Source organism: Ovis canadensis, chromosome 10 (assembly GCF_042477335.2).
Source record: "Ovis canadensis isolate MfBH-ARS-UI-01 breed Bighorn chromosome 10, ARS-UI_OviCan_v2, whole genome shotgun sequence".
Taxonomy (NCBI): Eukaryota; Metazoa; Chordata; class Mammalia; order Artiodactyla; family Bovidae; genus Ovis; species Ovis canadensis.
Genome location: NC_091254.1, coordinates 30,059,779 through 30,086,572, shown reverse-complemented (window position 1 = coordinate 30,086,572; position 26,794 = coordinate 30,059,779). Strand labels below are relative to the sequence as shown.

Here is a 26,794-nt window from a genome sequence, read left to right as displayed (position 1 = left end):
TTGAGCCCTGGGAGTCACAGCGTTGCTCCGCTGTTATCACAGCCCAAGAGAGCTTCTCTTAAAACAGGCTGAAGTGTAAATGACACGCATTAATCCAAAGAGGGTCAAAAGAAAGCCAAGGATGACACCACAAGGCCCTGCATTCAGTAACATTAATAAAACCCCCTCAAGATTGCTTTTAAAGGCAGCAAAGTTAAAAAACAAAACACACAAGCTACCCAGATACTTATTAATAGATCAGGGCAAATCGCTCTTTGTGGAAACCTTGGGTAAAAATGAAGTTAGATCCTGGCAACATGGACTAGATGTAATTTTCCCACTAAGCAATGGTGGCTCAGACGGTAAAGAATCTGCCCACAATTCGGGAGACCTGGGTCCGATCCCTGGGTCGGGAAGATCCCCTGGAGAAGAGAATGGCAACCTGCTCCAGTATTGTTGCCTGGAGAATTCCATGGACAGAGGAGCCTGGTGGGCTACAGTCTATGAGACTGCAAAGAGTCAGACACGACCGACCAACTAACACACATATACACAGCACTTAAAATTCTAGGCATTATATATAAAGCAAACACAAGGAGCTTTTAAAAGACAGAGAAAAGAAGGCAGACTGTCAGGGGACCATGAGATCCAAGGAACAACATGGTGGTGAGTTTCTGAGTTTTCTGTTTGCTTCACATCCTCCTGAAAAGACCATAGTCAGAAACCCCAACAAGCATAGACCAAAGCCCCCCCAAAAGCCTACCATCTCCAACTGAAGGACCAGGCATGGAGCAGCCCAGAAGATGGAAACTTCAGACAACAGTATCCTCAGTGCAAACCCTGCAACAAAGAGCAATGGAGCATATCCCACAAATCTGAGTCCTGCTCCCACACTTTTCAAAGCAGCACAGAACCAGCCCTGGAAGTTTAATGGCGGTCCTTTCCCAGCTGTATCCAATAACTAGAGACACCATGCTGCTGCTGCTGCTGCTGCTAAGTCGCTTCAGTCATGTTCAACTCTGTGCAACCCCATAGATGGCAGCCCACCAGGCTCCCCCGTCCCTGGGATTCTCCAGGCAAGAACACTGGAGTGGGTTGCCATTTCCTTCTCCAGTGCATGAAAGTGAACGTGAAGTTGTGTCTGATTCTTTGCAACCCCATGGACTGCAGCCTACCAGGCTCCTCTGTCCATGGGATTTTCCAGGCAAGAGTACTGGAATGGGGTGCCATTGCCTTCTCCAAGAGACACCGTGAGAAGTTCCAAAAACTTGAATAAGTCTTACATCTACAGAAAGTTTTGTACTGTCTTTACTGCACAAATGTTTTGCCTGCCAATGCAGCTTGGTCGCTATAATTTCCTGTGTCAACTTACCTCCAAGGCTTCCAACACCTGTTTACTCAGGTTATATATCCTTTCCACTACAGCTGAGAAATTTTCTCAGGATTGTAGGTACTAACTACAATCACAAAAGTGAGAGCTTGTGTCTCTGAAACTCAAAATTAAGCAGATACATTTTCCTGAACTTGGGGGGGGGAGGGGAATAACCGAGGCATTTAGTTTTTGCTCATATTTTAAACTGAAAAAAATTCTCTGATTTCAGTTCTTATTTAGCCCTAAATTCCTTATTTTCCAGACATGCTCCTATACACTTACATTAATAAGAAGCAAAAGTGTTTTTGCTCAGCCATGCCCGACTCTTTGCAACCCCATGGACTATAGCCCACCAGGCTCCTCTGTCCATGGGGATTCTCCAGGCAAGAATATTGGAGGGGGCTGCCATGCCCTCCTCCAGGGATTGAACCCAGGTGTCCCACATTACAGCAGATTCTTTACCAGCTGAGCCGCCAGGGAAGCCCGTATTAATAAGAAAAAAACCTACTGGTTTTTCAAATACTGAACTACCATGTCAGACGGTGGAGAAGGGATTAGGTGAACTTAGATTCACGGCACTGAATATACTAAGATAGGAAAGTAAACTCAGGCATTTTAGAGAGATTTTTTTTTAGCAAGAATTGAAATCGAAAGGAATTGTTTTAATTAGAAACAAATTTTTCAAAAACCTTCAGTGCACCTGTCAACTGAGGTTCTGTGTGTCTGGTGGGGCTGCAGCCGTAAGCCAGGGGACACCTCCCATGGAGCCATGTGAGGTTCTGGATGAGATAGGATGCTGGGAGGATTCTGGGTGACATGCGGCCTGTGTACGTGAGCCCCAGTCACAAACACCTTGCCTTGCCATCTCAGGGACTTGGCTCAGGTGACAAAGTATGGCACGGGCAGAGGGGGTGGGGGCACGACCCCCTGCTGTCTATACCACCTGGCCTCCAAAGATCAGTCACTTAGGTGAGTGATGGGGCAGCACTTGTGGCCCACCTACGGTATAACCTGAAAAGCACCATTTCTCCAAGAAACCCCATAGGCAGCAGATGTGCCCGAGCAGGGCCAGAGCAGGACAGAAGGAATGGAGTCAATGGCACACGAGACCTGCAGCTGAAAGACTTGTCTGTGTGGCCTTCCAAGGCCTTTGGGAGGCGGGGCACCGGAAACCACTGAGGTACCCATGGAAGAGACGTAGCTGAGGTCCTTTGACTTGGAGGCACCCATCAACCTAGAGCGTGGTTATTCTGACGGTGGCATCTGACAGATCTCACACGCCTCGGGGCAACCCAGCCCAAGCGCCACAACTACCGAGCTGCAACGATTGAGCCCACGCTCTACAAGAAAAGCCACCACATTGAGAAGCCTGCACACAGCAGCTAGGGAGTAGCCCCTGCTCGCAGAAACTAGAGAAAGCCCTCAGGCAGCAACAAAGACCCAGCACAGCCGAAAATAAAACACAAATTTTTTAAAAAAAGGACTCGTGAAAGACCGGCCTGGGCAATTGGGTCATTGCTCCAGCTCAAGGGAGGAATGGTCCACAATAAAGAATTTAGAGGCAGAAATTTTGGGACCACAAGCCTTTACCTCAATCCGCCCTGAAGCACTGATACATTCTGGTGTGAAAAGATAAACTGAGGCCTATTAAAAATCTGAAGAGTTTATTTGAGCCTTTATGTGGCTCAGACAGTAAAGAGTCTGTCTAAAATGCGGTAGACCCGAGTTCGATCCCTGGGTCGGGAAGATCCCCTGGAGAAGGAAATGGCAATCCCCTCCAGTACTATTGCCTGGAAAATCCCATGGACAGAGGAGCCTGGTAGGCTACAGTCCATGGGGTCGCAAAGAGTCGGACTTGACTGAGCAACTTCACTTTCACTTTCATGATTAAGATCAGGCAGTACCACCAGACCAGAAGTGGCTAAGAGCCCTCAGCCAACAGGAGCTGAAGAGAGACAGAAAAGGCAGAAGCAGAGCAAGGAAATTATTGACTGACTGGCTTAAAGCTTAAAGCTGCTTGTGAGTGGTTGTCCTTGGATTTTGATCTCTTAGGCTTGAGGCATTTACAGCCTTAGGTTTTTGTTTGCTTACTTGGGGCACCATGGCCTCAGAGCATCCTCAGTCTGATGGCCTCTGTGTTTAATTAATTGAACACCAGCAATGAGAAGAGGTGCAGCTGGGAATCAAGCAAGTCAGTCCTGAGACACCCCAGCTTTTCCCCAACCTGGAAAAACCAGTCAGCTGCAAGCTCCAATCTTGTATCTGCCCCAGGCCACATGCGACTTTGGATATGTGGGTCGCCCGCTTCCTTTTGTTGTTGTTTAGTTGCTAAGTCACGTCTGCCTCTTTTGCAACCCCATGAACTGTAGACCGCCACGGTCCTCTGTCCATGGAATTTTCCAGGCAAGAATGCTGGAGTGGGTTGCCACTTCCTTCTCCAGGGGAACTTCCCAACCCAGGGGTCGAACTCACATCTCCTGCATTGGCAGGTGGATTCTTTACCACTGAGCCACTAGGGAAGCCGCCCCTCTGCCCCCATTGCTTACTTTAGGAGGCTTATAAGTGAATGGCAGACTGTACATTATCAGATGCAGAACAACTTCCATAACAACCTCAACCTGTAGTGAGCAGGGTGATGAGACAACCTGCAGTTCTTCTGGACAGCAAGTCACACTTCACCTTCTACCAAAAGGGAGCTGAAAAAAGAAACTCTTATGAAGACCAGCCTATGGGTCAGTCCTGCTTGACCTCACAGACTTGAGATAGAATGAACAAATCTACAAAATTAATTAAAAGGTAGCTTTCAGTGTCATTACTTCGGAAGAATTCTTAAAGACTGATATCATCTACTACAAGAACGTGCTAGGTACTACCCTGGTTTCCTGAAGACTCGTATCCTTCACAGTTATGTGAAAGTGAAGTCGCTCAGTCGTGTCCAACTCTTCGCGACCGGTGGACTACAGCCCACCAAGCTCCTCCGTCCATGGGATTCTCCAGGCAAGAATACTGGAGTGGGTTGCCATTTCCTTCTCCAGGGGATGTTCCCGACCCAGGGATCGAACCCAGGTCTCCCACATTGCAGGCAGATGCTTTAACCTCTGCACCACCAGGGAAGCCCTTACGATAAATAACCAACCACTGAGAGCTTGGTCATTCCAGGAACTAAAAAAGCCTTATGTTCTCAAGCCATGGATGCAATTTTATGTTCTAGAGCCTTCTCTACATATGGAAGAAGGAGGTAATTTTATGCTCTCAAAAGATTGCTTGGTATGCTACTATTGAAAACAAATTCTTAAGGGAACTGGGGAAAGAGAAGAGGATGTGACCATTCTTGAGACAATCTTCAGAACAGCTCTTGCGAGGCATCCTACTGTTCCCAGTCTTTTTCCAGTAACACGGTGAAACCTCATCTGGCACATTAGGGAATCAGATCTCAGGCTATTTCATTCTGTTGTCCCCTTGCAGGTTTCCTCTTGGATTGATCTCCTGATCATTATGTAGTGTCCTTCCTTGTCTCTTGTAATCTTTGTTTTAAGGTCTATTTTGTCTGATCTGAGGGTTGCTACTGCAGTTTTCGTTTCGCATTTGCATGGAATATATTTTTCCATCCTCTCACTTTCAGTCTACATGTGTCTTTAGGTCTGAAGTGGGTTTCTTGTAGACAGCATATATATGGGTCTTATTTTTGTATCCATTCAGCCAGTCTGTCAGAGAAGGCAATGGCAACCCACTCCAGTACTCTTGCCTGGAAAATCCCATGGACAGAGGAGCCTGGTAGGCTGCAGTCCACAGGGTCACTAGGAGTCGGACACGACTGAGCGACTTCACTTTCACTTTTCACTTTCATGCACTGGAGAAGGAAATGGCAACCCACTCCAGTGTTCTTGCCTGGAGAATCCCAGGGACGGGGGAGCCTGGTGGGCTGCCATCTACGGGGTCGCATAGAGTCAGACATGATTGAAGCGACTTAACAGCAGCAGCAGCCAGTCTGTGTCTTTTGGTTGGAGCATTTAATCCATTTACATTTAAAGTAATTATTGATATATATGTTCCTATTGCCATTTTCTTAATTGTTTGGGGTTGATTTTGGGGGGGTCCAAAATCACTGCAGATGGTGACTGCAGCCATGAAACTAAAAGACGCTTACTCCTTGGAAGGAAAGTTATGACCAACCTAGACAGCATATTGAAAAGCAGAGACATTACTTTGCCAACAAAGGTCCATCTAGTCAAGGCTATGGTTTTTCCAGTAGTTATGTATGGATGTGAGAGTTGGACTATAAAGAGGGCTGAGTGCCAAAGAATTGATGGTTTTGAACTGTGGTATTGGAGAAGACTCTTGAGAGTCCCTTGGACTGCAAGGAGATCCAACCAGTCCATTCTGAAGGAGATCAGTCCTGGGTGTTCATTGGAAGGACTGATGCTGAGGCTGAAACTCCAGTACTTTGACCACCTGATGCAAAGAGCTGACTCATTTGAAAAGACCCTGATGCTGGGAAAGATTGGGGACAGGAGGAGAAGGGGATGATGGAAGATGAGATGGCTGGATGGCATCACTGACTCGATGGACATGAGTTTGGGTGGACTCCAGGAGTTAGTGATGGACAGGGAGGCCTGGTGTGCTGTGGTTCATGGGGTTGCAGAGAGTCAGACACGACTGAGTCACTGAACTGATTTTGCACATCTTTTTCCTTCTCTTGTATTTCTCGACTATATAAGTCCCTTTAACAATTGTTGTAAAGCTGGTTTAGAGATACTGAATTCTCTTAACTTTCGCTTGTCTGAAATGCTTTTTATTTTTCCATCAGTTCTGAATGAGATCCTTGTCAGGTACAATAATCTTGGTTGTAGATGTTTCCCTTTCAGTACTTTAAATATATCCTGCCATTCCCTTCTGGCCTGCAGTTTCTGCTGAAAGATAACGTATGGGGTTTCCCTTGTATGTTACTTGTTGCTTTTCCCTTGCTGCTTTTAATATTCTTTCTTTGTGTTTAGTCTTTGTTAGTTCACTTAGTATGTGTCCTGGTGTGTTTCTCCTTGGGTTTATCTTGTATGGGACTCTTTGTGGCTCTTGGACTTGACTATTTCCTTTTCCATGTTGGGGGAATTTTCAACTATAATCTCTTCAAAAATGTTCTCATACCCTTTCTTTTTCTCTTCTTCTTCTGGGACCCCTATAATTTGAATGTTGGTGCATTTGATATTGTCCAAGAGGTCTCTGAGACTATCCCCAGTTGTTTTCATTCTTTTTCTTTATTCTGCTCTTCAGAAGTTATTTCCACCATTTTATCTTCCAGCTCACTGATTCATTCTTCTGCTTCAGATATTCTGTTATTGATTCCTTCCAAAATATTTTTAATTTCAGTGTTGTCTCTGTATGTTTATTCTTTAACTCTTCTAGGTCTTTGATAATTGATTCTTGTATTTTCTCCATTTTGTTATCAAGGTTTTTTTTTTTACCATCTTTACTATCATTATTCTGAATTCTTTTTCAGGTAGTTTTCCTATTTCCTCTTCATTTATTTGGACTTCTGTGTTTCTAATTTGTTCCTTCATTTGTGTAGTATTTCTCTGCCTTTTCATTATTTTTGTTTTAACTTATTGTGCTTGAGGTCTCCTTTTCCCAGACTTCAAGGTTGTTTCCTTTGTGTGAGTTCTCACTATTTGATAGGGTTAGTTCTCCCCACTCCAGTGTTCTTGCCTGGAGAATCCCAGGGATGGTGGAGCCTGGTGGGCTGCCGTCTATGGGGTCACACAGAGTCGGACACGACTGAAGCGACTTAGCAGCAGCAGCGGGCTTAGTTCTCTGGTGGTCTGGGGTCTTGGAGTCAGGGCTCCCACCCCAAAGGCTCAGGGCTTGATCTCTGGCCAGGAACGAAGATTCCACAAGTGGTTTGTTATGGCGTTAATACCCTAAACCAAGAAACCAAAGATGAACCCCAGACAAATGGCAGTCACAAAATCAGGCAAATAATAATTAAAATAATGGAATATACACGCATATATATACATCCATAAGCAAAGTCAAAGCAGTCCAACAAAAATAAAATACAGTAGATTGACCCGGCGAACAAAGGAAATCAAAAATTATATTTATTAGTTAAAAACAAAACTAACTAAAGCACAGACTGGAAAACAAAACGAAAGCAAGGTGCTAAGTGGGGAATAAAGCAATGAAAACAAAACTAACAAGTATTTTGAGAGGAAAAGAAAGCAAGAATAGATATGCAACGTTAAATAGCAATAGCAGTGGATGAAGATTTATATACATTAAAGATTAACACTTTTGCAGGTTTCAACCCCCTCCTATCAGTCAGTGTTCAGGACCGTGCTCAAAGAAATGGCTGTTCGCGACGAACTGGAGGAGGATATTACCATTCCCCTGACTGGTCATCTGGAGGGTGAAACCAGAAGGAAACTGGGAATTCTGTAAGTGACAAGAGGGATGGAACTGGTGGTCACTGGGAAGATACTGGTCACTGGGTGGAGGCAGACCAAAGCTAGCGGCAGAGAAATGTATTAACTGGGCCAAGAGAGCACGAGGAAGACCAGGGTCCAGAAGCTCCCTTGTGTCAAAGAGCTGGCACAAGCCAGACACAGGACAAGGGTAAGATTAGGGGCCAGGGGACAGGATGATCCAGCGGCCAAAACTCAAAGGCAAAGAAATCTAAGAACAGGGGTTGTGCAAGATAGCATCAAAGGTGAGCAGGGACACAGGCTGGAAATCCCAGGCAAGAGAAAGTCTTGAAGGGACTGTGAACTTGTGCAGAAATCTGGGAGGCAAGGCTCAGACCCCTGAGCCTTTGATGAGAAGGGACAGTGGGGGGATCAAGCTCATGGGCATCTCCCCAAGAAATTCCTTAGCTTCATCCTAGGCTAGCCATTGCTTCTCCATACTCCTCGAGGGGGATAAGCCCGAAGTGTCACTGACCTGGGATTCATGGCAGGGGCTTGGGGAGCGATAAAGTTATTGCAGATGGCTGCTGGCACCAAATCTTTCTAGTTGGCATGACCCCAGTCACAAAATGTTCCAGAATCCCATCTCTACATCCAACCTGTGGCACAAGGAAGCCAGGATTTTCACTTATCCAGCTGTCAGAAGCCTTGTTGAACAAGGTACATGGTCAGGCATCTGAGACACTCTCTGGCAGGGGCTCCGAGGAACAGGCTGTGGGGCATGGGGTACCATGCATAACCTCCTTGCTGAAAGAAGACTCCCAAAAATCAGGGGGAGACTGACTGTCAGCAACTTCTGCTTTGGTCTCAATAGAGTCCAGGGGCCAGAGACCCCTAAGGCTTCTCTAGGAAAAGGGAAGGCTAAATACACAATGCAAAACACAAAGAACACCCAAGTTTTCAGATTCTCATAAAATAAGAAGAAAAAAAAAATCCCAAATAACACCGTTGCAGGTTATCCTACATTCTAGGTTACATTTTCTCCCCTTCTTTCTCGTTTAAGCCCATAACTAAGGCTCATTCTAACCTAACTACACCCAGTGAATGCACCTACTGTGTGCTGGTCTATACTAGCTTTGCTGGTCTTACTAGCCTTGCTAGTAAGGATTCCATTAGCTTGCAAAGCCGAGCAAAGAACCAAGGAAAGAACCTTCCCCAAAGGGCACTGGGTGCCTCTGGAGTTATCCCCTCACTGGAATCTAACTCTTGCATGAACTTGGCATGCTGCTGTCGGCCTGGACAGGCTTCACCCCACCCTCCTCCTCCTCGTTCTTTCACAAGTGATGGCAGGCGAGGTAACTGCTTCAATTCCATTCACAGTGCTTGCAAATAAAACAAGGAACCCTTGGCATCGTGAGGAGCTCATTCTCAACTTGCAAATAGCTTCTAAAGTACAGACACTAAACCTCCTTTCCGCCAGGCAAAACAGTCCAGCCCTTTCCAGCAGATGGTATTTGCTTCCTGAGGTTGCTCGGGGTTAAATTATTATACTCTCTTCGAGGACTCTGAAGCAAGAACTTAAAATCTGCCGTGTCAAAGGCCCTCTGCTCAGAGCCAATTAAGCCTTGGAAGCTCCCTCCTTCCGGCAGATTCCCTTTCCAAAGGTCTCTGATCTGAGGACCAGGAAAGGCTGCTCTCTCCGGAGACCACCCTTATTTGGCAGGAAAACAGTCCCAGCCACTGAAATGCTAGGATGACTCGCTTTGTATATTGACATGAAAGGAGGGTTGAAAGCTTGATCATTTTGAAGAGCTGTGCCTTAATGTGGCTTTCATGGTGAGTCATTTTTGAGTGAGTTTATTTGAAATTTTCCTACTCAGTGCAAAGGAGTTTCAGGTGGCTGTGTCCCGTTCACAAATAATACTGTTTCTCTAAGCTATTTCCGAATAAGACTTTACTGAAATGTGCTCAAGCCACAGAACAGCCTGCACGAGCTGAACTCATAGAGTCAGCTTTGGCTGGCTTTGGATCTCCCAACCCTGGCTTCATTCCCAAGAGGAACCCCACTGAATTCATTTGGAAAGATCTGGGGTCAGCCCCCAGGTGCCCAGGTTGAAGGACAGGAGGGACACACAGCACCAAGTCCTGGCCCTTTATTCCTGAGTACAGACTGGAAGAAAGCCGGTTGCAAAGGCAGAGCCATCCAGCCAAGTCTCCACCTAGGAAACGATGGAGCCGGCCCCAGCTCTGTCTGTCCCGTAGCATGACATGTAAACACGAACTCGGTCTCAGCTTTTAAAGACGATCCACCTTCCTTTCAGGTTGAAGAAAAATTTTGAAAAATACAAGGAGACGATCCTCTGGATTATGAGGAAACGTGAAAGTAAGAGCTCCTCTCCCCATTTTCCATCCGATCACCTGGGTCCCCTGGGTGCTTCTCCTTCCACCATCCCCTGTGTCGCTCAAGGAGGCAGAAATGCTTGTTCCCTCACTTGAGTGTCCATTGGGCCAGTGAAGTCTCAGCTGCCGGGGATTAAAATACTGAGCAAGCCAAACACGGTCTGGGACTAGGGGTTTATCCTTTGATTGAGATGAGGATGGCAGGGAGGGCAGGAGGCGAAGATAAACAGGAAAGCAGGGAATTTGCATATAAAATAGTTAATGCTTTGGTGCGAAGGGGATACTATGGGACCACACAAGAAGGCATCTAACCTGTATTGGGGGAGGTTCTAAGAAGTCATTAACACAAAGTTTAAGAAAGAAATAGCGCCTTACCAGATACTAAAGGCATCCTAAAGGAAATCAGTCCTGAAGATTTACTGGAAGCTGACACTCCAATACTTTGGCCACCTGATAAGAAGAACTGACTCATCTGAAAACACCCGGATGCTTTGGCATCACCAACTTAATGGACATGGGTTTGAGTAAACTCTGGGAGTTGGTGATGGACAGGGAGGCCTGGCGTGCTGTGGTCCGTGGGGTCACAAAGAGTCGGACGCAACTGAACTGAACCAAAAAGCATTGGAGTTCCAGCTGTTAAGACTTGCCAATCATGGACTTTGCCAGCTTTGAGGGTCTAATCAAAAAGTCTGAGCCAAGAGCCTAAGCTACCAGGCTACTTAATTCAGAAACTCCAAACCACCAGCTGGAACATCTTTCAGATGACCAGATCCCACTGACATAGAATTGGCAACGACAGCCACAGCTGACACACCTCATCCATCACGGTGCTCTTTCTTACTGAGCCAGGACAAAGCCCCAGGTTCCCTCTCAAGAAGTGCTCCCATCCCCATACCAGTAAGTATATGCCCCTGACCTAAGTCCTATAGAGTGACTGCTGTGGGCAGCCCCTTGTCTCTGAACCTCCGATTTCCAAGCCAAGGATAGCTTCGCAGGCATGTGAGCTGTGCAGGTACGCAGGCCCCCACACTTAGGACCCTGCGCTTGCTTTTAATGCTCAGCTGCCACTGTCTTGAAATCCTTCATTAATTTATTTTGGTTGACTAACACGCAGGGTTCTAGCTCCCTGACCAGGGATCAAAACCGTGCACCCTGCACTGGGAGGGCAGTGTCTTAACCACTGGACCACCAGGGAAGTCCCTGAAATCTTGAATAATTTTAAAACAAGGATACCTGCATTTTGAAATTACATAGCTTCTCCTGTGGGTGAAAAGAAGTGGGAGATACTACACAGCTCACATCATGAGCCACCAGACCCCAAAGCTCCCCGTGTGAAGGACACAGGTCTGCGACCCGTCTCCGGGCAGCAGCCTCCAAGCAGCATCACTTCAGAGGAACCTGACGGGTCTCTGCAGCCAGCCTGACCCCACTTTAAGGAAACTGAGGCTCAGACAGGCAGCTTAACACCTCCCCATATTAAAGACAGAGCTGGTTATACAGCACAAACCAGAAAACCCGTGATTCTAGCCTTCTGACAGGGGAAAAGAATGAGCACATCCGTGTCCCTTGCTACCGTGACCATTTCAGGCGTGCTCTCTGTCCCTTTCTGGCTGACCCTCAGGAAGAGCAGCCGGGCTCACATCCGCCTCCCGGGGACAAATCGCCTCCACTCTGGAAGGAAGATCTGGAGGAGGGCTCCTCCGAGGGAGACTGAGGCCCGCGTCCAAACCTCTCACAAAGCACTCTCATCCATCATTGACTCTGCCCCCGCCCACCTCTCTCCTCATCTCCCTGAGGACAAGCTCCTCTCTGAGCTCTAAGGAGCCGTGTTCTCCTCTCCCCAAGCCCCACCCCACACCTCTCCAACGTCACCAACACCAACCTTAGACACCTTCATTGCCCCAGTGTCCCTGACTCCCATCCTCTCCTTTCTCAGTCCTTTCTTCACATTCTTTCCAGCAAAATCTTTTCAAAACACTTCCATGGCCCTCCACTACCTCCAGGAAAATTCCACATTTTCCCCACGTGGCTTCAAAGGCCCTTGCTCTTGTCTATTCCAGACACACTGGCTTTTCTGTTATTCATCACATGAGCAGGCCTCCCTACCACAGGGCCTTTGAACGTGCAGTCCTCTGGCTAGAGCACTCTGCACGCCAATATCCTTGTGACTTGCTCCCTCACTTTATTCAGGTCTCTGCTTAAAAGTCACCTTCTCAGAAACTGTTTCTTTGGCTACCCTTTACAAACCAGTGTGCACACACGCCCACAATAATTTTCCATTCTTCTCATCTGCTTGCTGTTTCTTCGGGGCACACCTAGCCACCAGCAGGTGAAGTTTTGACCTGTTCACTTGGGTAGCGTCCATCTCCCCTATGAGTACGAGCAGCAGGCACCGTGCCAGCCCCGGTGAACACAATGGATATTTGGCACAGGTGAACACAATGGATATTTCCTGAGTGAGTGAATAAAGGAACGACCTAGCCCTGCCTATCTCTCCAGAGTGACCCGTTATTACTAAGCTAGCCTTCAACCACGCAGCATTCATGCTAGGAATTCCATCTGGCAAACTAGAGACAATTTCCACCCTGTGCACAACCTCCAGGCCTGGACAGGGTCCCTGTGAGCTCCGATGGCACCTTGCCCTCTGTGTTGGCAACCTCAGAGTTCCTGGGGTGAAATTCTAAATCAGCTGTTGTAAGATAGCATCACCGACTCCCATGGACACGAGTCTGCGTAAACTCCGGGAGACAGTGAAGGACAGGGCGTGCTGCAGTCCATGAGGTCGCAAAGAGTTGGACACGACTGAGCAACTGAACAACAAGAAGAAGCAGAGGGCAAGGAAAGACCTGAGAGGCAGTCCCCTCCACACTGTAGGCGGCAGGTTTAAAAAGCAAGAGAACTACTTGCAAGAGAACTTACACCCGACTTGCGCACGGCTCCGGCGGCGCAAGACTTGTAGATTTCCACCTCCACCGGCCAGACTCTTACAGTTTAAATGGAGGCCTTACCTGGCTTCAGGGATGCATCCATCCAGGTGGGCTCAACAACATAGTGCCCACGAGGCTACATCCTTGCAAAGGGTTCCCAGTGTGGGAACCGTGGGCAGGAGGTACATTCCAAGGACCGGGAAGGGGTTGGGGAGACTTCCATGCCCCGTCCAGCTCCCGGGTCAACAAGCTGTCACGTCGTTTCCGACACCTCCTCCAACGCTGTGCTGGCCCCAGTGGTGGGACAGCCAAGCTCTCTAACTGACCTCCCCCAAATCTAGTTGCGGGGGTGAGCAGCCCCCTTGCGGGGAAGAGCATCCTGGTTGATAGCGACTGCGCGCCTCCCACTGCGGCGCCCCCTGGTGACCAACCCCCGGGAAGAGTCCTTGCTGCTGCTGCTGCTGCTAAGTCACTTCAGTCGTGTCCGACTCTGTGCAACCCCATAGACGGCAGCCCACCAGGCTCCCCCGTCCCTGGGATTCTCCAGGCAAGAACACTGGAGTGGGTTGCCATTTCCTTCTCCAGTGCATGAAAATGAAAAGTGAAAGTGAAGTCGCTCAGTCACGTCCGACTCTTCGCGACCCCATGGACTGCAGCCCACCAGGCTTCTCCACCCATGGGACTCTCCAGGCAAGAGTACTGGAGTGTGGGGGGGGGGGGGGCGGCGGGGGGGGCGGAACCATTGCTAGTAGCTTACTCCAAAATTCAATAGTTATAAAAATGAACCAGAATGAAGATGAAAAAGAAACTCGCTGCTGCTGTGAAAACTAAGTGGAATGCTTTTGAGAAGACTCAATAAGAAAGTAGCCTTACAAATAGTGCTTAGAACTAGGCGTGCACCAAACACACAAAAGGCTGGGGGATATACATATTTTTTTTTTCAAGTCCAGTCCTGCACTCAGACTATGTAGAAATTGCCAGAGTTGAAAGTGATAGATAATAAATTATGAATGGGGTTTGAGCAAACGTGATCACAGAGCCCTGCACTTAAAATTGGTGTGTTAGCTACCATGTACAAAATAGCTAGCTAGTGGGAGCCTGCTGATACAGCACAGCAAGCTCCACTCAGGGCTCTGTGATGACCTAGAGTGGTGGGATGGTGGTGTGGGAGGGAGGCTCAACAGGGAGGGGATATATGTATGTGTATAGCTGAGTCACTTTGTTGTACAGCAGAAACTAACACAACAGTGGAAAGCAATGTCCTCCAATTAAAAATAAAATTTTTGTTAGTATACATTTGTGTTTTAAGTTAAAATAGCATGCTTAAGGTATGTTTCCTTTTTATTTTAATGACTTCCACTTTAGCCTATTTTTTGAAATTACCAGACTCAGCAGCCTCACTTGTTCCTGGCACGTGGCTGGTGTGTCACCCCTCGCATCCCCAAGTCTGGACTGGATGGTGTTCACCGTGGGGTCGGGCATCTGACACTGAGCTGGCACCTCACAGGCCCTTAATAAGTGTGTGTGGGATGAAAGAATGAATGGGAAAAAATGAGAGAGCTTGGGGAAATATGGCCGATATCCCAACTTCTCAAACTCTCTTTGGGTTCCTTCAGAGAAATAGATCTAAGTGTTCTTTCTCTTTTCTACCAAAGCCATAGTTAGCCAAAGGACGGCAGAGAGCGTGTTCACATTTCACTTCTGTAATATACCACCACAAGATGAGGAGGAGGAGGTGGAGCCAGAGAAAGAAGTCAAAAAAGCTCGTCGTGTTGTTCGCCGTACGAAGACGTTAGAACTAGATACAGACTGGATCAACAGCAGGATTAAGGTAATTGTGGCAGTGCCCTGGTGTTTGCATTTTGTCCAGGGGTTTTTTTGTTTGTTTGGCGGTGGGGGTCGGGATTTACTGGATTTAGAAAAGGCAGAGGAACCAGAGATCAAATTGCCAACATCCACTGGATCATCAAAAAAGCAAAAGAGTTCCAGAAAAACATCTACTTCTGCTTTATTGACTATGCCACAGGCTTTGACTGTGTGGATCACAATAAACTGTGGAAAATTCTGAAAGAGATGGGAATACCAGACCACCTTACCTGCCTCCTGAGAAATCTGTATGCAGGTCAAGAAGCAACAGTTAGAATCAGACATAGAACAACAGACTGGTGCCAAATTGGGAAAGGAGTATGTCAAAGATGTATATTGTCACTCTGCTTATTTAACTTATATGCAGAGTACATCATGCGAAATGCCAGGCTGGATGAAACACAAGCTGGAATCAAGATTGCCGGGAGAAACATCAATAACCTCAGATATGCAGATGACACCACCCTTATGGCAGAAAGTGAAGAACTAAAGAGCCTCTTGATGGAAGTGAAAGAGGAGAGCGAGAAAGTTGGCTTAAAGCTCAACATTCAGAAAACGAAGATCATGGCATCCGGTCCCATCACTTCATGGCAAATAGATGGGAAAACGGTGAGAACACTGACATACTTTATTTTCTTGGGCTCCAAAATCTGCACAGATGGTGACTGCAGCCATGAGATTAAAAGATGCTTGCTCCTTGGAAGAAAAGTTATGACCAACCTAGACAGCATATTAAAAAGCAGAGACATTACTTTACTGACAAAGGTCCATCTAGTCAAAGCTATGGTTTTCCCAGTGGTCATGTATGGATGTGAGAGTTGGGCTATAAAGAGGGCTGAGTGCCAAAGAATTGATGCTTTTGAACTGTGGTGTTGGAGAAGACTCTTGAGAGTCCCTTGGACTGCAAGGAGATCCAACCAGTCCATCCTAAAGGAGATCAGTCCTGAATATTCATTGGAAGAACTGATGCTGAAGCTGAAACTCCAATACTTTGACCACCTGATGGGAAGAAATGACTCATTTGAAAAGACCCTGATACTGGGAAATATTGAAGGCAGGAAGAGAAGGGGATGACAGAGAATGAGATGGTTGGATGGCATCACTGATTCAATGGACATGAGTTTGCGTAAGCTCCGGGAGGTGGTGATAGACACGGCAGTCTGGCGTGCTGCAGTCCATGGGATCACAAAGAGTCAGACATGACTGAGCAACTGAACTGAACTGAGGGTGGAGGGGCTGGGGATGGTTCAGGTGGGACAACTACACATGCCCTCAGAGAGCTGTCAGGACCAATACACAATGTGAACACAAACAAGACAAATAGGTCCCATATACAGGAGGCACAGCTGAGTGTGTGGTTTATCACAGATTGGCCAGGACTTTAACTGGGGTCATTGTCATTGAAACACTTCTCTTTGCAGGGCCTACAGTAAGCAACTGGGTGGGATTGGGAGTAGAGGAAAGGAAATCTATAATATGTAGGTCCCTCCCTCCACAAATTTAAAATCTATATCAAAAAGCAATTGCATGGTAAATGTGTGTGTAAACTGTGGTACATCCATACAATGGAATATTAGTGCTGAAAAGAAATGAACTATCAAGCCATGAAAAGACATGGAGGAAACTTAAATGTGTATCACTAAGTCTAGGAAGCCAGTCCAAAAAGGCTACATGTTGTATGATTCCAATTAAATGACAGTATGGGAAAGGCAAAAACTACGGTGGCAGTGAAAAGACCCAGTGGTCGACAGGTATTTGGGAAGAAGGATGAACAGGAGGAGCACAGAGGGTTTTTAGGGCCATGCATACATTCTGTATTGTAGCAGTAGATATATGTCATTATTATTGCTGTTTAGTCACTAAGCCACGTCTGGCCCTTTGAGACCCCATGGACTGTAGCCTGCCAGGCTCCTCTGTCCATGGAATTCTCCAGGCAAGAATACTGGAGTGGGTTGCCATTTCCCTCTCCAGGGGATCTTTCCAACATAGGGATTGAACCTATGTCTCCTGCATTGCAGGTGGATTCTTTACAGCTGAGCCACCAGGGAAAACCATATGTTATTATATATTTGTATAAACCCGCAGAATGTAGAATACCAGGAGTGAACCCCAGTGTAAACTATGGACTCTGGGTAATGGTGATATGCAGTGTAGATTCTTTGTATAAATGTACACCATGTGTGGGATGTTGATCGTGGGGGGAGGCTGTGCATGTGTGTGGGGGTGCAGAGAGTTTATGGGAAATCTCTGTATTTCTACTCAATTTTGCTGTGACCTGCTCTAAAAAATATAGCCTATCTGTAAAAGCCAACCAGATGGTATATTTATAAAGATGGACACTATAAAGCCATGAGTGAAAACTAGTCTCAATTAGTCACATGAGCTAGTAAGGTCCAGAGTTCAAAAAAAAAAGGCAGTGAAGGGGAAAGTAGGAAGCTGTGACGGACTCTCTGCTTTCTGTAAATATATACTGAGAACGTACAATGCCCCAGGCCCTCTTCTAGGTGCTGGAGCTACAAGGTGAACAAGCAAAGCCTTGGGAGCGATGGAACTTACGTTTTAGTTGAGCACACAGTCAATGGGACGGAGGACAACATGGTTGGATGGCAGTCACCGACTCAATGGACATGAGTTTGGGTAAACTCCAGGAGTTATTGATGGACAGGGAGGCCTGGCGTGCTGCGGTCCGTGGGGTCAACAAAGAGTCGGACACGACTGAGTGACTGAACTGAACAGTCAACGCACAAAATTCTGCTCAGTGCCAAGGCAGGTATTATTAGGTATTGCCGCAGGAAGGCAAGCAGGATGAGGGGCTCCAGAGTTGCTGGGCTGAGAAAGGAGTAACTGTCATGCTTTTGGTGCAGTCGCAGAAGTGCCATTTGAGCCTAGGCAGGCACGAAAAGAGGGAGTGAGCCGCTAGAGACCTGGAGGAGGAGTGTCCTCGGCAGAGCTAAGACATGCAAAGGCCCTGAGGCCCTTAGCCTCAACGACGGCGGTGAGCAAGTGAGAAAGGGATGGGAAATGAGCTCAGTGTCTGGGTCAGGGAGAGCCTTGTGGGTCGTGGTTTTATCCAAAAGATGCTGTGGAGCCACTGGAGGGGCCAGAGCAGGGGGAACATCCTCTGGCTTAAGCTCTAGAAGAATCTTTCTGGCTGCTCTATGGAGAACAGGCTTAAGGGGGCAAGAGTAAAGGCAGGAAGTTCAGCTGAAAGCCAGGTATTAATGCAGGTGAGAGATGACGTGCATCTCTACTAGGCTGGTGGCGGAGGTGGGGAGAAGCTGTCTGACTGGGCATATTTTTTAAGTAGCCCTGACTAATAACACAACCTCTGTGCTTAAGACCATCATGTATGTTTTTCTGGGTCTCACTCTCTTGACTTGTAAAGTGAAGATAATAAGACCATACTTATCCCACAAAATTGTTGGAAAAACGTAAGTCTACATTATATGCAGAGGTGCTTTAAACCTGCATGATGTTACATAAATGTTAGTTCCTAGTAGTCTCGTGTGTTCTCCAATTTACTAAGTGATAATACAGCTTTTTCTCAGTTGCTCAGGCCAGAATTCTTAGATTCATCCTTTTCGCTTTGTGTGATATATTTCCCAGCGAGGGACAGTGGAACAACTCTCTCTCTGTGTCAGGGATTTTTCTTTGCCCGTGGCTTCTTGTTTTTAGGAAAATGTCATTCCATGACAAGTGAATTTGATGAGAAGAAAGTGTATCGAGAAATTCTGGCTTCGGGTGGCTTTTGAAAGTAAGACCTAAAATATAAAATCCTCCCCCGTGAGCAAAATCTAGAAGCTTCTTACCGGTTCCCGGGAAGAAGCCAACCATAGATGTCCTTATAAAGTGCTTTCTTTAGGGTAAAAAAGAGAGAGAGAGCAGTGGTTTGTCGAGTAAATGTGCAAGGTGGCTGGGAGCTTAATGGATGGACGTGCCTTTCCAGGGATGAGCCTGCTGGCTGGGGGGTGGCAGGGACAGACTGTGGGAGTCTGGCTCCTCTTTCATTGCATAGCCTTGTGTAGCTCACTCAGTCATGTCTGACTCTTTGCAGCCCCATGGACTGTAGCCCGCCAGGCTCCTCTGTTCATGGGATTTTCCTGGCAAGAATACTGGAGCGGGTTGCCGTTTCTTATTCCAGGGGATCTTCCCCATCCTAGGGATCAGGCCGGCATCTCCTGCGTCCCCTGCACTGGCAGGCCGATTCTTTCCCACTAGTGCCATCTAGTGGAACGCCTCTCTTAAGCGGGGGAAATGATAGCGCCTCCTCTAGGGTCACTGTGCTGTGGAAGTCACGTGCTGAGTGCAAACGCTGGATGTAGGGACAGAGTCAGTTACAGGATCTTCGTCATCACCTGGTGGAGCGGTCCCTGGGCAATGAAGGCCATGCCCCGCGGAGTCCACAGCAGCTCCTCATCAACCAGCCGCACCTTTTTCTTTCATTGTCTCAGATTTTGGCACTCTGCAGTGAGCTCTCTTGAGTGAAGGATTCTTCCGTCATTAAAAGTAAGAGCTTGAAAACCACTGATCTGACACCTAGTTAGAGGAACGCAGGGTAAAACATGACCGGGAAAGGCATCCTGCTATAAACACCTGGGAAATTCAAATAAAATGTTTTATAAAAAAGTCCTTTTAAATGTACAGTATTTAAATGCAGAAGTACATATGTACAGTATTTAAACCTAGAGTATATAAGAGTATATTGGAGAAGGAAACGGCGATCCACTCCAGTATTCTTGAACAGAGGAGCCTGGCCGGCTACAGTCCATGGGGTAGCAGAGTCGGACATGACTGAGCACACATACACACGTAGAAAGGTACATGAGAACGTAAGGGAGGTAATACAGAAACAGAAGCTGGAAAACGAGACTAGCGAGAGTGAGTGGGGTGCGGGAAGCAGGAGAAAAGGCTTGCCTTTCAGTGTCTGACGGGGACTCCAGGCCCCTGGAGGACACGCATCATTCTCAGGCACAAGTGAAGTAGCTACAGTAAGTGGCAACACATGTAACCACAAAACACTTAGCAAACACTAAAGAGCTGATACCAGGGCCTCCCTGGCGGTCTTGCGGCTGAGACTCCTCCCCACTGCCAATGCAGGGGGCCAGGGTTCCATCCCTGGTCAGGGAACTGGATCCAACATGCCGCAAGTGAGACCCAGCACAGCCAAAGATGGAGGTGTGGGTGGGAAGCTGATATCATATGGACTCTGCTGCCTTACCCCTGCAGATTTTTTTGTAGTATTTCTATATAAACTTTTGGCTGTGTCGGTTTGCAGGCCTAATTGCCCTGAGTCACGTGGAATCCTAGTTCCCCGACCAGGGATTGAACCTGCCTCCCCTGCATTGGAAGGTGGGTTCTTAACCACTAGACCACCATCACCTGCATTGGAAGGTGGGTTCTTAACCTCTGGACCACCTGGGAAGTCCCAACCCTGTGGATTTTAATTGGTAATATTAACAACATAGCCAAAAGCAACTCATACGTTTGCAAACTCAAAAATACGCCTGTAAATAACCTGTGTGTCAAAGAGGAAAGCATACTGGAAATTTTAAAATACTCAGAATGAAATGAAAGGTAAGTATCTACACTTGGAGGAAAGAGCTAAAATTTTGAGAGAAATGTTATAGTTTTAAATGCCTATCTTAAAGAAGAGGAGGAGGAAGAGGGTCGTGAAGAAGCAGCAAGATGGAAATCAATGAGCTCAATGTTCAGTTCAAGGAATTAGAAGAAAACTACATCGTCTAATATAGAAAACCCAGAGAAAGCAGCCGTATGTAGAAAATAATGCTGGGAACAAAAATTGATGCACTGGGAAACAAAAAAATGTTAGAACGAGCAAACCAAAAGGCTGGGTCTTTGAAAAAATGAGTAAAATAAGCAAATCTCCAGGCAAATGATCCAGAAAAAAAAAAAAAAGAAAACATATATATGATAAAGAATGAAGACAAGGGCCTGACTAAGAGACGCCCATGTGTGCACACTCAGTCGTGTCCGACTCTTTGCAACTCCGTGGACTGTAGCCCTTCAGGCTCCTCTGTCCATGGGATTCTCCAGGAGAGAATACTGGAGTGGGTTGCCAATTCCTCCTCCAGGGGATCTTCCCGACCCAGGGATCAAACCCACGTCTCCTACATCTCCTGCATAGGCAGACGGATCCTTTACCACTGAGCCACCTGGGAAGCCCAACTTAGAGACAGTAGAGAGTTTTTGAAAATATTATATCACAAAATTTTATGACAATAAATTTGAAAGTTTACATAAAATAATTTCCTAGAAAAATAGAATTCACTAAAACTGAGTCAAACAGAGATACAATACCTGAATATACTAATGTTATCAGTGAAACTGTGCCTCCCTAGATATGTTTAAATCCTAAACCCCACTGACTCAGATTATGACATTGTTTGGAAAGTTGGTAATTAGTTCAGATGAGGTCATACTGGAGTGGGGTGGGCCCCTAACCCAGTATGACTGGCGTCCTTATGAAGGACAGTGAAGAGTGTGACTCAGAGAAGATGGAGCAAGATGTCGGAACCCTGCACAGACAAACCAAGGTGAGTAAGGACGGCAGGTCATCACTAAAGCTAGGAGAGAGCATGGAATCGATTCTTCCTCCCAGCCTCTAGAAAGTACTGACCCTTCTGACCCCTTGATTTTAGACTTCTGGCCTCCACGGCTGTGAAAGAATAAATTTCTACAATTTAAAATTGCCCAGTACTATGCTGTGGTAGCCCTGTGAAATTAATATAACTGATAATTATTAGATTGAAATGATAGTTTAAAATCTGCACACACAAACACAGAGTGGTCCATTTCAGCTTCCTCAGCATGGAGACAGGTAAACCAAGCCCCTGCGAAGGTTCCCTTCTGGAATTCCCAGCAAGTTGGGTGGTAATGGGTCGGGGAGTGAAGGGTGGGTGGCGTGCAGGAACCAGAGAGTAAGTAGATACATGTCAAGCCTTCTGGTGACAACACAGGCTGCTCTCTTCTCCCTAGGTACTTCAAGGTGATGGAAAAATAACTTTCTACCCCAATGAGATTATCTTCCAAATTCTCTTTCCTGATGGATCAGGCCAGATATAGTATCCACTGGAACACAGGGACACATACGATGCCAGGAAAGTCTGTCTTTCGGGGCCGGGGCATGGGTTTTACTGGGGCCTGCATTGCTCTGCAGGGCTCTCTGCTTTCTGCAGGGGACCCCAAGGGACTACTTGTGCCTTAACCATCTCCCAGTTACCCATCAGGACACCTGGCTATGCTCATCCTCAGTATAAAAGAGGGCAAGTTCACGTACATCATTCTGGAAGACAGTGCAAAAACGTGCATCCGGGCCCTCATCAACAACTCTGGCCATGCCACCTTCCATGACGAAAATGGAGACATCTGGTAAGCCTGGGGCGTGAGTCCCAAACACCCCTCCCTGCGGAGAAGCACGGTGATTAAGGTTCTGAGTCCCAGTCTGCAAAGCCGTCCTCTTTCTGGGTAAGCCTCTCTTTCTCTCTCTCATTCACTTAGAATTCATCCGTCCAACCCACACATGGGGAGCTGGGTGTCGTGATGAGCCTGTAAGACGGGTCCCTGACCTCAGATGGTGCCCCAGCCTTTTTGCACCATTGCTTCCCCTCCAGGACATAGCAATCACAGGCTCAAAAGCTGGAGTAAGCTTTGGGTTTCGTCTTCTCTCACTTAAGAATCAAACTTGACAAGAATGACCCTAGAAAGACCCAGTGCCCCCTCTGTTCCAGGTGCCATGGAGAGAAAGGTATGGTTAGTGCACTGGAGAGATACATGTATTGTATTTTAAAAACATAACTTCTAAAAATGTCATTGTAACTAACTTGGCTGTTATGTTCCCGCTTCTGGTAATGGTAGGGAACCTCATCTTACCCATTCAAGGTAACTCAGTCACTTTAGAACTTCTCTCCATCTCTTTGGTGTAAGAACTCTGTCTTTTCAGGATTTCTCCCTTGCCTTCTGTTCTAGTGGTCACAAAGTGGAGAATGAATGTTCTCTTGAGCCAACTTTATACTTCTGGATAGTTAAGGCCAAATTTTAATTCCAAAGATATATTTTCACCCTCCAGGCTTTGGTTTTTAGGAATATTTTCCCTGTTATGAGGTTTTCAACACCATTTGCTAGTTGACTACTTTGTTCTCAGGTGTATCTGCTCTTCCTGGAGGGCCATTTGTAGAGAAATTGATGTCTGTAATATTACAAAGCTACAGTAATTTAAATGGTGTGGTCCTGGCACAAAAGCAAACATATGGATCATTGGGACTGAACAGAGAGCCCAGAAATAAACCCACACACCTACCATGAATTAATCTTCAACAAGGGAGGCAAGACTATACAATGGAGAAAAGACAGTCTAGTCAGCAAGTGGTGTTAGAAAAGCTGGACAGCCTCATATAAATCAACGAAGTTAGAACACACCATCACACCATATACAAAAATAAACTCGAAATGGCTTAAAGACCTAAATATAAGACATGACACCACGAAATTCCTGGAAGAGAACATAGGCAATACCTTCTCTGATATAAATCATCACAATATTTTCTTAGATCAGTCTCCCAAGGAAAAAGAAATTAAAGCAAAACTTAACAAATGGGGCCTAATAAAACTTGAAAGCTTTTACACAGCAAAGGAAACCATAAGCAAAATGAAAAGACAACCCATGGACTGGGAGAAAATATTTGCAAATGATGCAACCAACAAGAGTTTAGTTTCCAAAATATACAAACAACTCATGTAATTTAATATTAAAAAAACCAAACAACCTAACAAAAAAAAAGTCTTTAAGACTTAAACAGACATTTCAAAGAAGACCTACAGAAGGATAATAGGCACATGAAAAGATGCTCAACATCACTTATTATGAGAGAAATGCAAATCAAAAGTACAGTGAGATATCACCTCACATCAGTCAGAACAGCCATCATTTAAAAGTCTACAAATAATAAATGCTGGAGAGGGTATGGAGAAAAGGGGACCCTCCTACATTGTCGGTGGGGATATAAATTGGTGCAGCCACGATGGAAAGCAGTATGGAGGTTCCCCAAAAAACTAAAAAGAGAGCTACCATATGATTCAGCAGCCCCACTCCTGGTCATATATCCAGAAAAGGTGAAAAATCTGATCCAAAAAAGAAGTCCATCCACAGATGAATGGATAAAGAAGATCTGGTGTGTGTGTGTGTGTGTGTGTGTGTGTGTGTGTGTGTGTGTGTGTAGATATATACAGTGGGTATTACTCAACCATAGAAGAAAATGAAATAATGCCATTTGCAGCAACACGGATGGACCTAGAGAGTATCAGACTAAGTGAGTCAGAGAAAGACAAATATTATATATCACTTATATGTGGATTCTAAAAAATAATACAAATGAATTTATGTATATGTGGATTCTAAAAAATAATACGAATGAATTTATGTCCAAAACAGACTATGTTTGTCACAGACAAAGAGAACAAACTTATGGTTACCAAAGGGGAAAGGGTGGGAGGAGGACAGATTAGGAATATTGTATTAACAGATACACACTGCTATATATAACATAAACAACAAGGATGTACTGTATAGCACAAGGAACTATATTTAATATCTCATAATAACCTATGATGGAAAAGAATCTGTATAAAAAACCGAGTCACTTTGCTATATATATATATACCTGAAATTAACCCAATATTTTTTAAAATTTATGTGTTTTAATTGGAGGCTAATTACTTTGCAATATTGTAGTGGGTTTTGCCATACATTGACATGAATCAGCCACGGGTTTACATGTGTAAACCCTCCCATCCCATCCCTCTGGGTCATCCCAGTGCACCAGCCCTGAGCACCCTGTCTCATGCATCGAACTTGGACTGGCGATCTGTTTCACATATGCTAATATACATGTTTCAATGCTATTCTCTCAGATCATCCCATCCTTGCCTTCTCTCACAGAGTCCAAAAGACTGTTCTTTACATCTGTGTTTCTTTTGCTGTCTTGCATACAGGGTCATTGTTACCATCTTTCTAAATTCCATATATATGCATTAATATACTGTATTGGTGTTTTCTTTCTGACTTACTTCACTCCGTATAATAGGCTCCAGTTTCATCCACCTCATTAGAACTCATTCAAATGTGTTCTTTTTATTAGCTGAGTAATACTCCATTGTGTATATGTACCACAGCTTCCTTATCCATTCGTCTGCTGATGGACATCTAGGTTGCTTCCATGTCCTGGCTATTATAAACAGTGCTGCGATGAACACTGGGGTACACGTGTCTCTTTCAATTCTGGTTTCCTCAGTGTAACACAAATATTTCAAATCAACGGTATGTCAACAAGAAAAGTGTTTTTAAAAGAAAGAATTTGATGTCTAAAAGTGAGAAGAAAGTACTGTATACAAGAAGCAGCAAGCAATGGGGGCAAGAAACTTTATCTCCAACAGTATCTGCTACACACAGTAGGGGCTCTTCTCCTAAATGTCGTTAACTTTTGGAAACAGAAGAGACCGTGAGGAAAATCTGCTTTTATTTTCTTGATAAGGAAACTTCAGTTCAGTTGCTCAGTCGTGTCCGACTCCTTGCGACCCCATGAATCGCAGCATGCCAGGCCTCCCTGTCCATCACCAACTCCCAGAGTTCACTCAGACTCACATCCATCGAGTCAGTGATGCCATCCAGCCATCTTATCCTCTGTCGTCCCCTTCTCCTCCTGCCCCCAATCCCTCCCAGCATCAGAGTCTTTTCCAATGAGTCAACTCTTCACATGAGGTGGCCAAAGTATTGGAGTTTCAGCCTTAGCATCAGTCCTTCCAAAGAACACCCAGGACTGGTCTCCTTTAGGATGGACTAGTTAGATCTCCTTGTAGTCCAAGGGACTCTCAAGAGTCTTCTCCAACACCATAGTTCAAAAGCATCAATTCCTAGGCACTCAGCTTTCTTCACAGTCCAACTCTCACATCTATACCTGACCACTGGAAAAACCCTAGCCTTGACTAGACAGACCTTCGTTGGCAAAGTAATATCTCTGCTTTTTAGTGTGCTATCTAGGTCGGTCATAACTTTCCTTCCAAGGAGTAAGCGTCTTTTAATTTCATGGCTGCAATCACCATCTGCAGTGATTTTGGAGCCCCAAAATAAAGTCTGACACTGTTTCCCCATCTATCTCCCATGAATACCAGACCACCTGACCTGCCTCTTGAGAAACGTATATGCAGGTCAGGAAGCCACTGTTAGAACTGGACATGGAACAACAGACTGGTTCCAAATAGGAAAAGGAATATGTCAAGGCTGTATATTGTCACCCTGCTTATTTAACTCATATGCAGAATACATCATGAGAAACGCTGGGCTGGAAGAAGCACAAGCTGTAATTAAGATTGCCAGGAGAAATATCAATAACCTCAGAAATGCAGATGATACCACCTTTATGCAGAAAGTGAAGAGGAACTAAAAAGCCTCTTGATGAAAGTGAAAGAGGAGGGTGAAAAAGTTGGCTTAAAGCTCAACATTCAGAAAACGAAGATCATGGCATCCAGTCCCATCACTTCATGGCAAATAGATGGGAAAACAGCGGAAACAGTGTCAGACTTTATTTTTTTAACTTAGGTGCAGAAAAAATGATGAGTTGTTTGCCCCAAGTCATACATAAAGTCCCAGGAAAGAGGTTTTATGGAATTTTTGACTCGGCTTGAACTAAAGCATTATTTTCAATGATCAAATAAAGTTTGCAAGAGAAACCACATTTACGGCAGCACACCCAAACCCAAGGGAAGGGTGGTGCTGAGAGCTGGGGGAAGGCTGTTCCCTGCCCCCACCTCAAGATTCCGATTCTGTCCGACTGGGGTGGGGC

The 26,794-nt window shown here is 45.8% G+C and overlaps 2 protein-coding genes across 2 annotated transcripts in view; one reads left to right on the top strand and one right to left on the bottom strand.

Moving 5' to 3' along the window:
* The window catches only part of CBY2 (chibby family member 2), a 116,170-nt gene extending 102,932 nt beyond the window's left edge, over positions 1–13,238 (bottom strand). The window contains exon 1 of the mRNA XM_069602107.1: positions 13,155–13,238. The gene's annotated coding sequence lies outside the window, so the exon portion shown is untranslated. The remainder of the gene's footprint in view (positions 1–13,154) is intronic.
* Positions 1–26,794, top strand: part of ERICH6B (glutamate rich 6B) — a 52,579-nt gene that overhangs the window by 22,251 nt on the left and 3,534 nt on the right. The window contains exons 6-10 of the mRNA XM_069602104.1: positions 7,643–7,779; positions 10,068–10,129; positions 14,729–14,904; positions 21,936–22,021; positions 22,176–22,328. Coding sequence (XP_069458205.1) covers positions 7,643–7,779; positions 10,068–10,129; positions 14,729–14,904; positions 21,936–22,021; positions 22,176–22,328 — 614 coding nt within the window. The remainder of the gene's footprint in view (positions 1–7,642; positions 7,780–10,067; positions 10,130–14,728; positions 14,905–21,935; positions 22,022–22,175; positions 22,329–26,794) is intronic.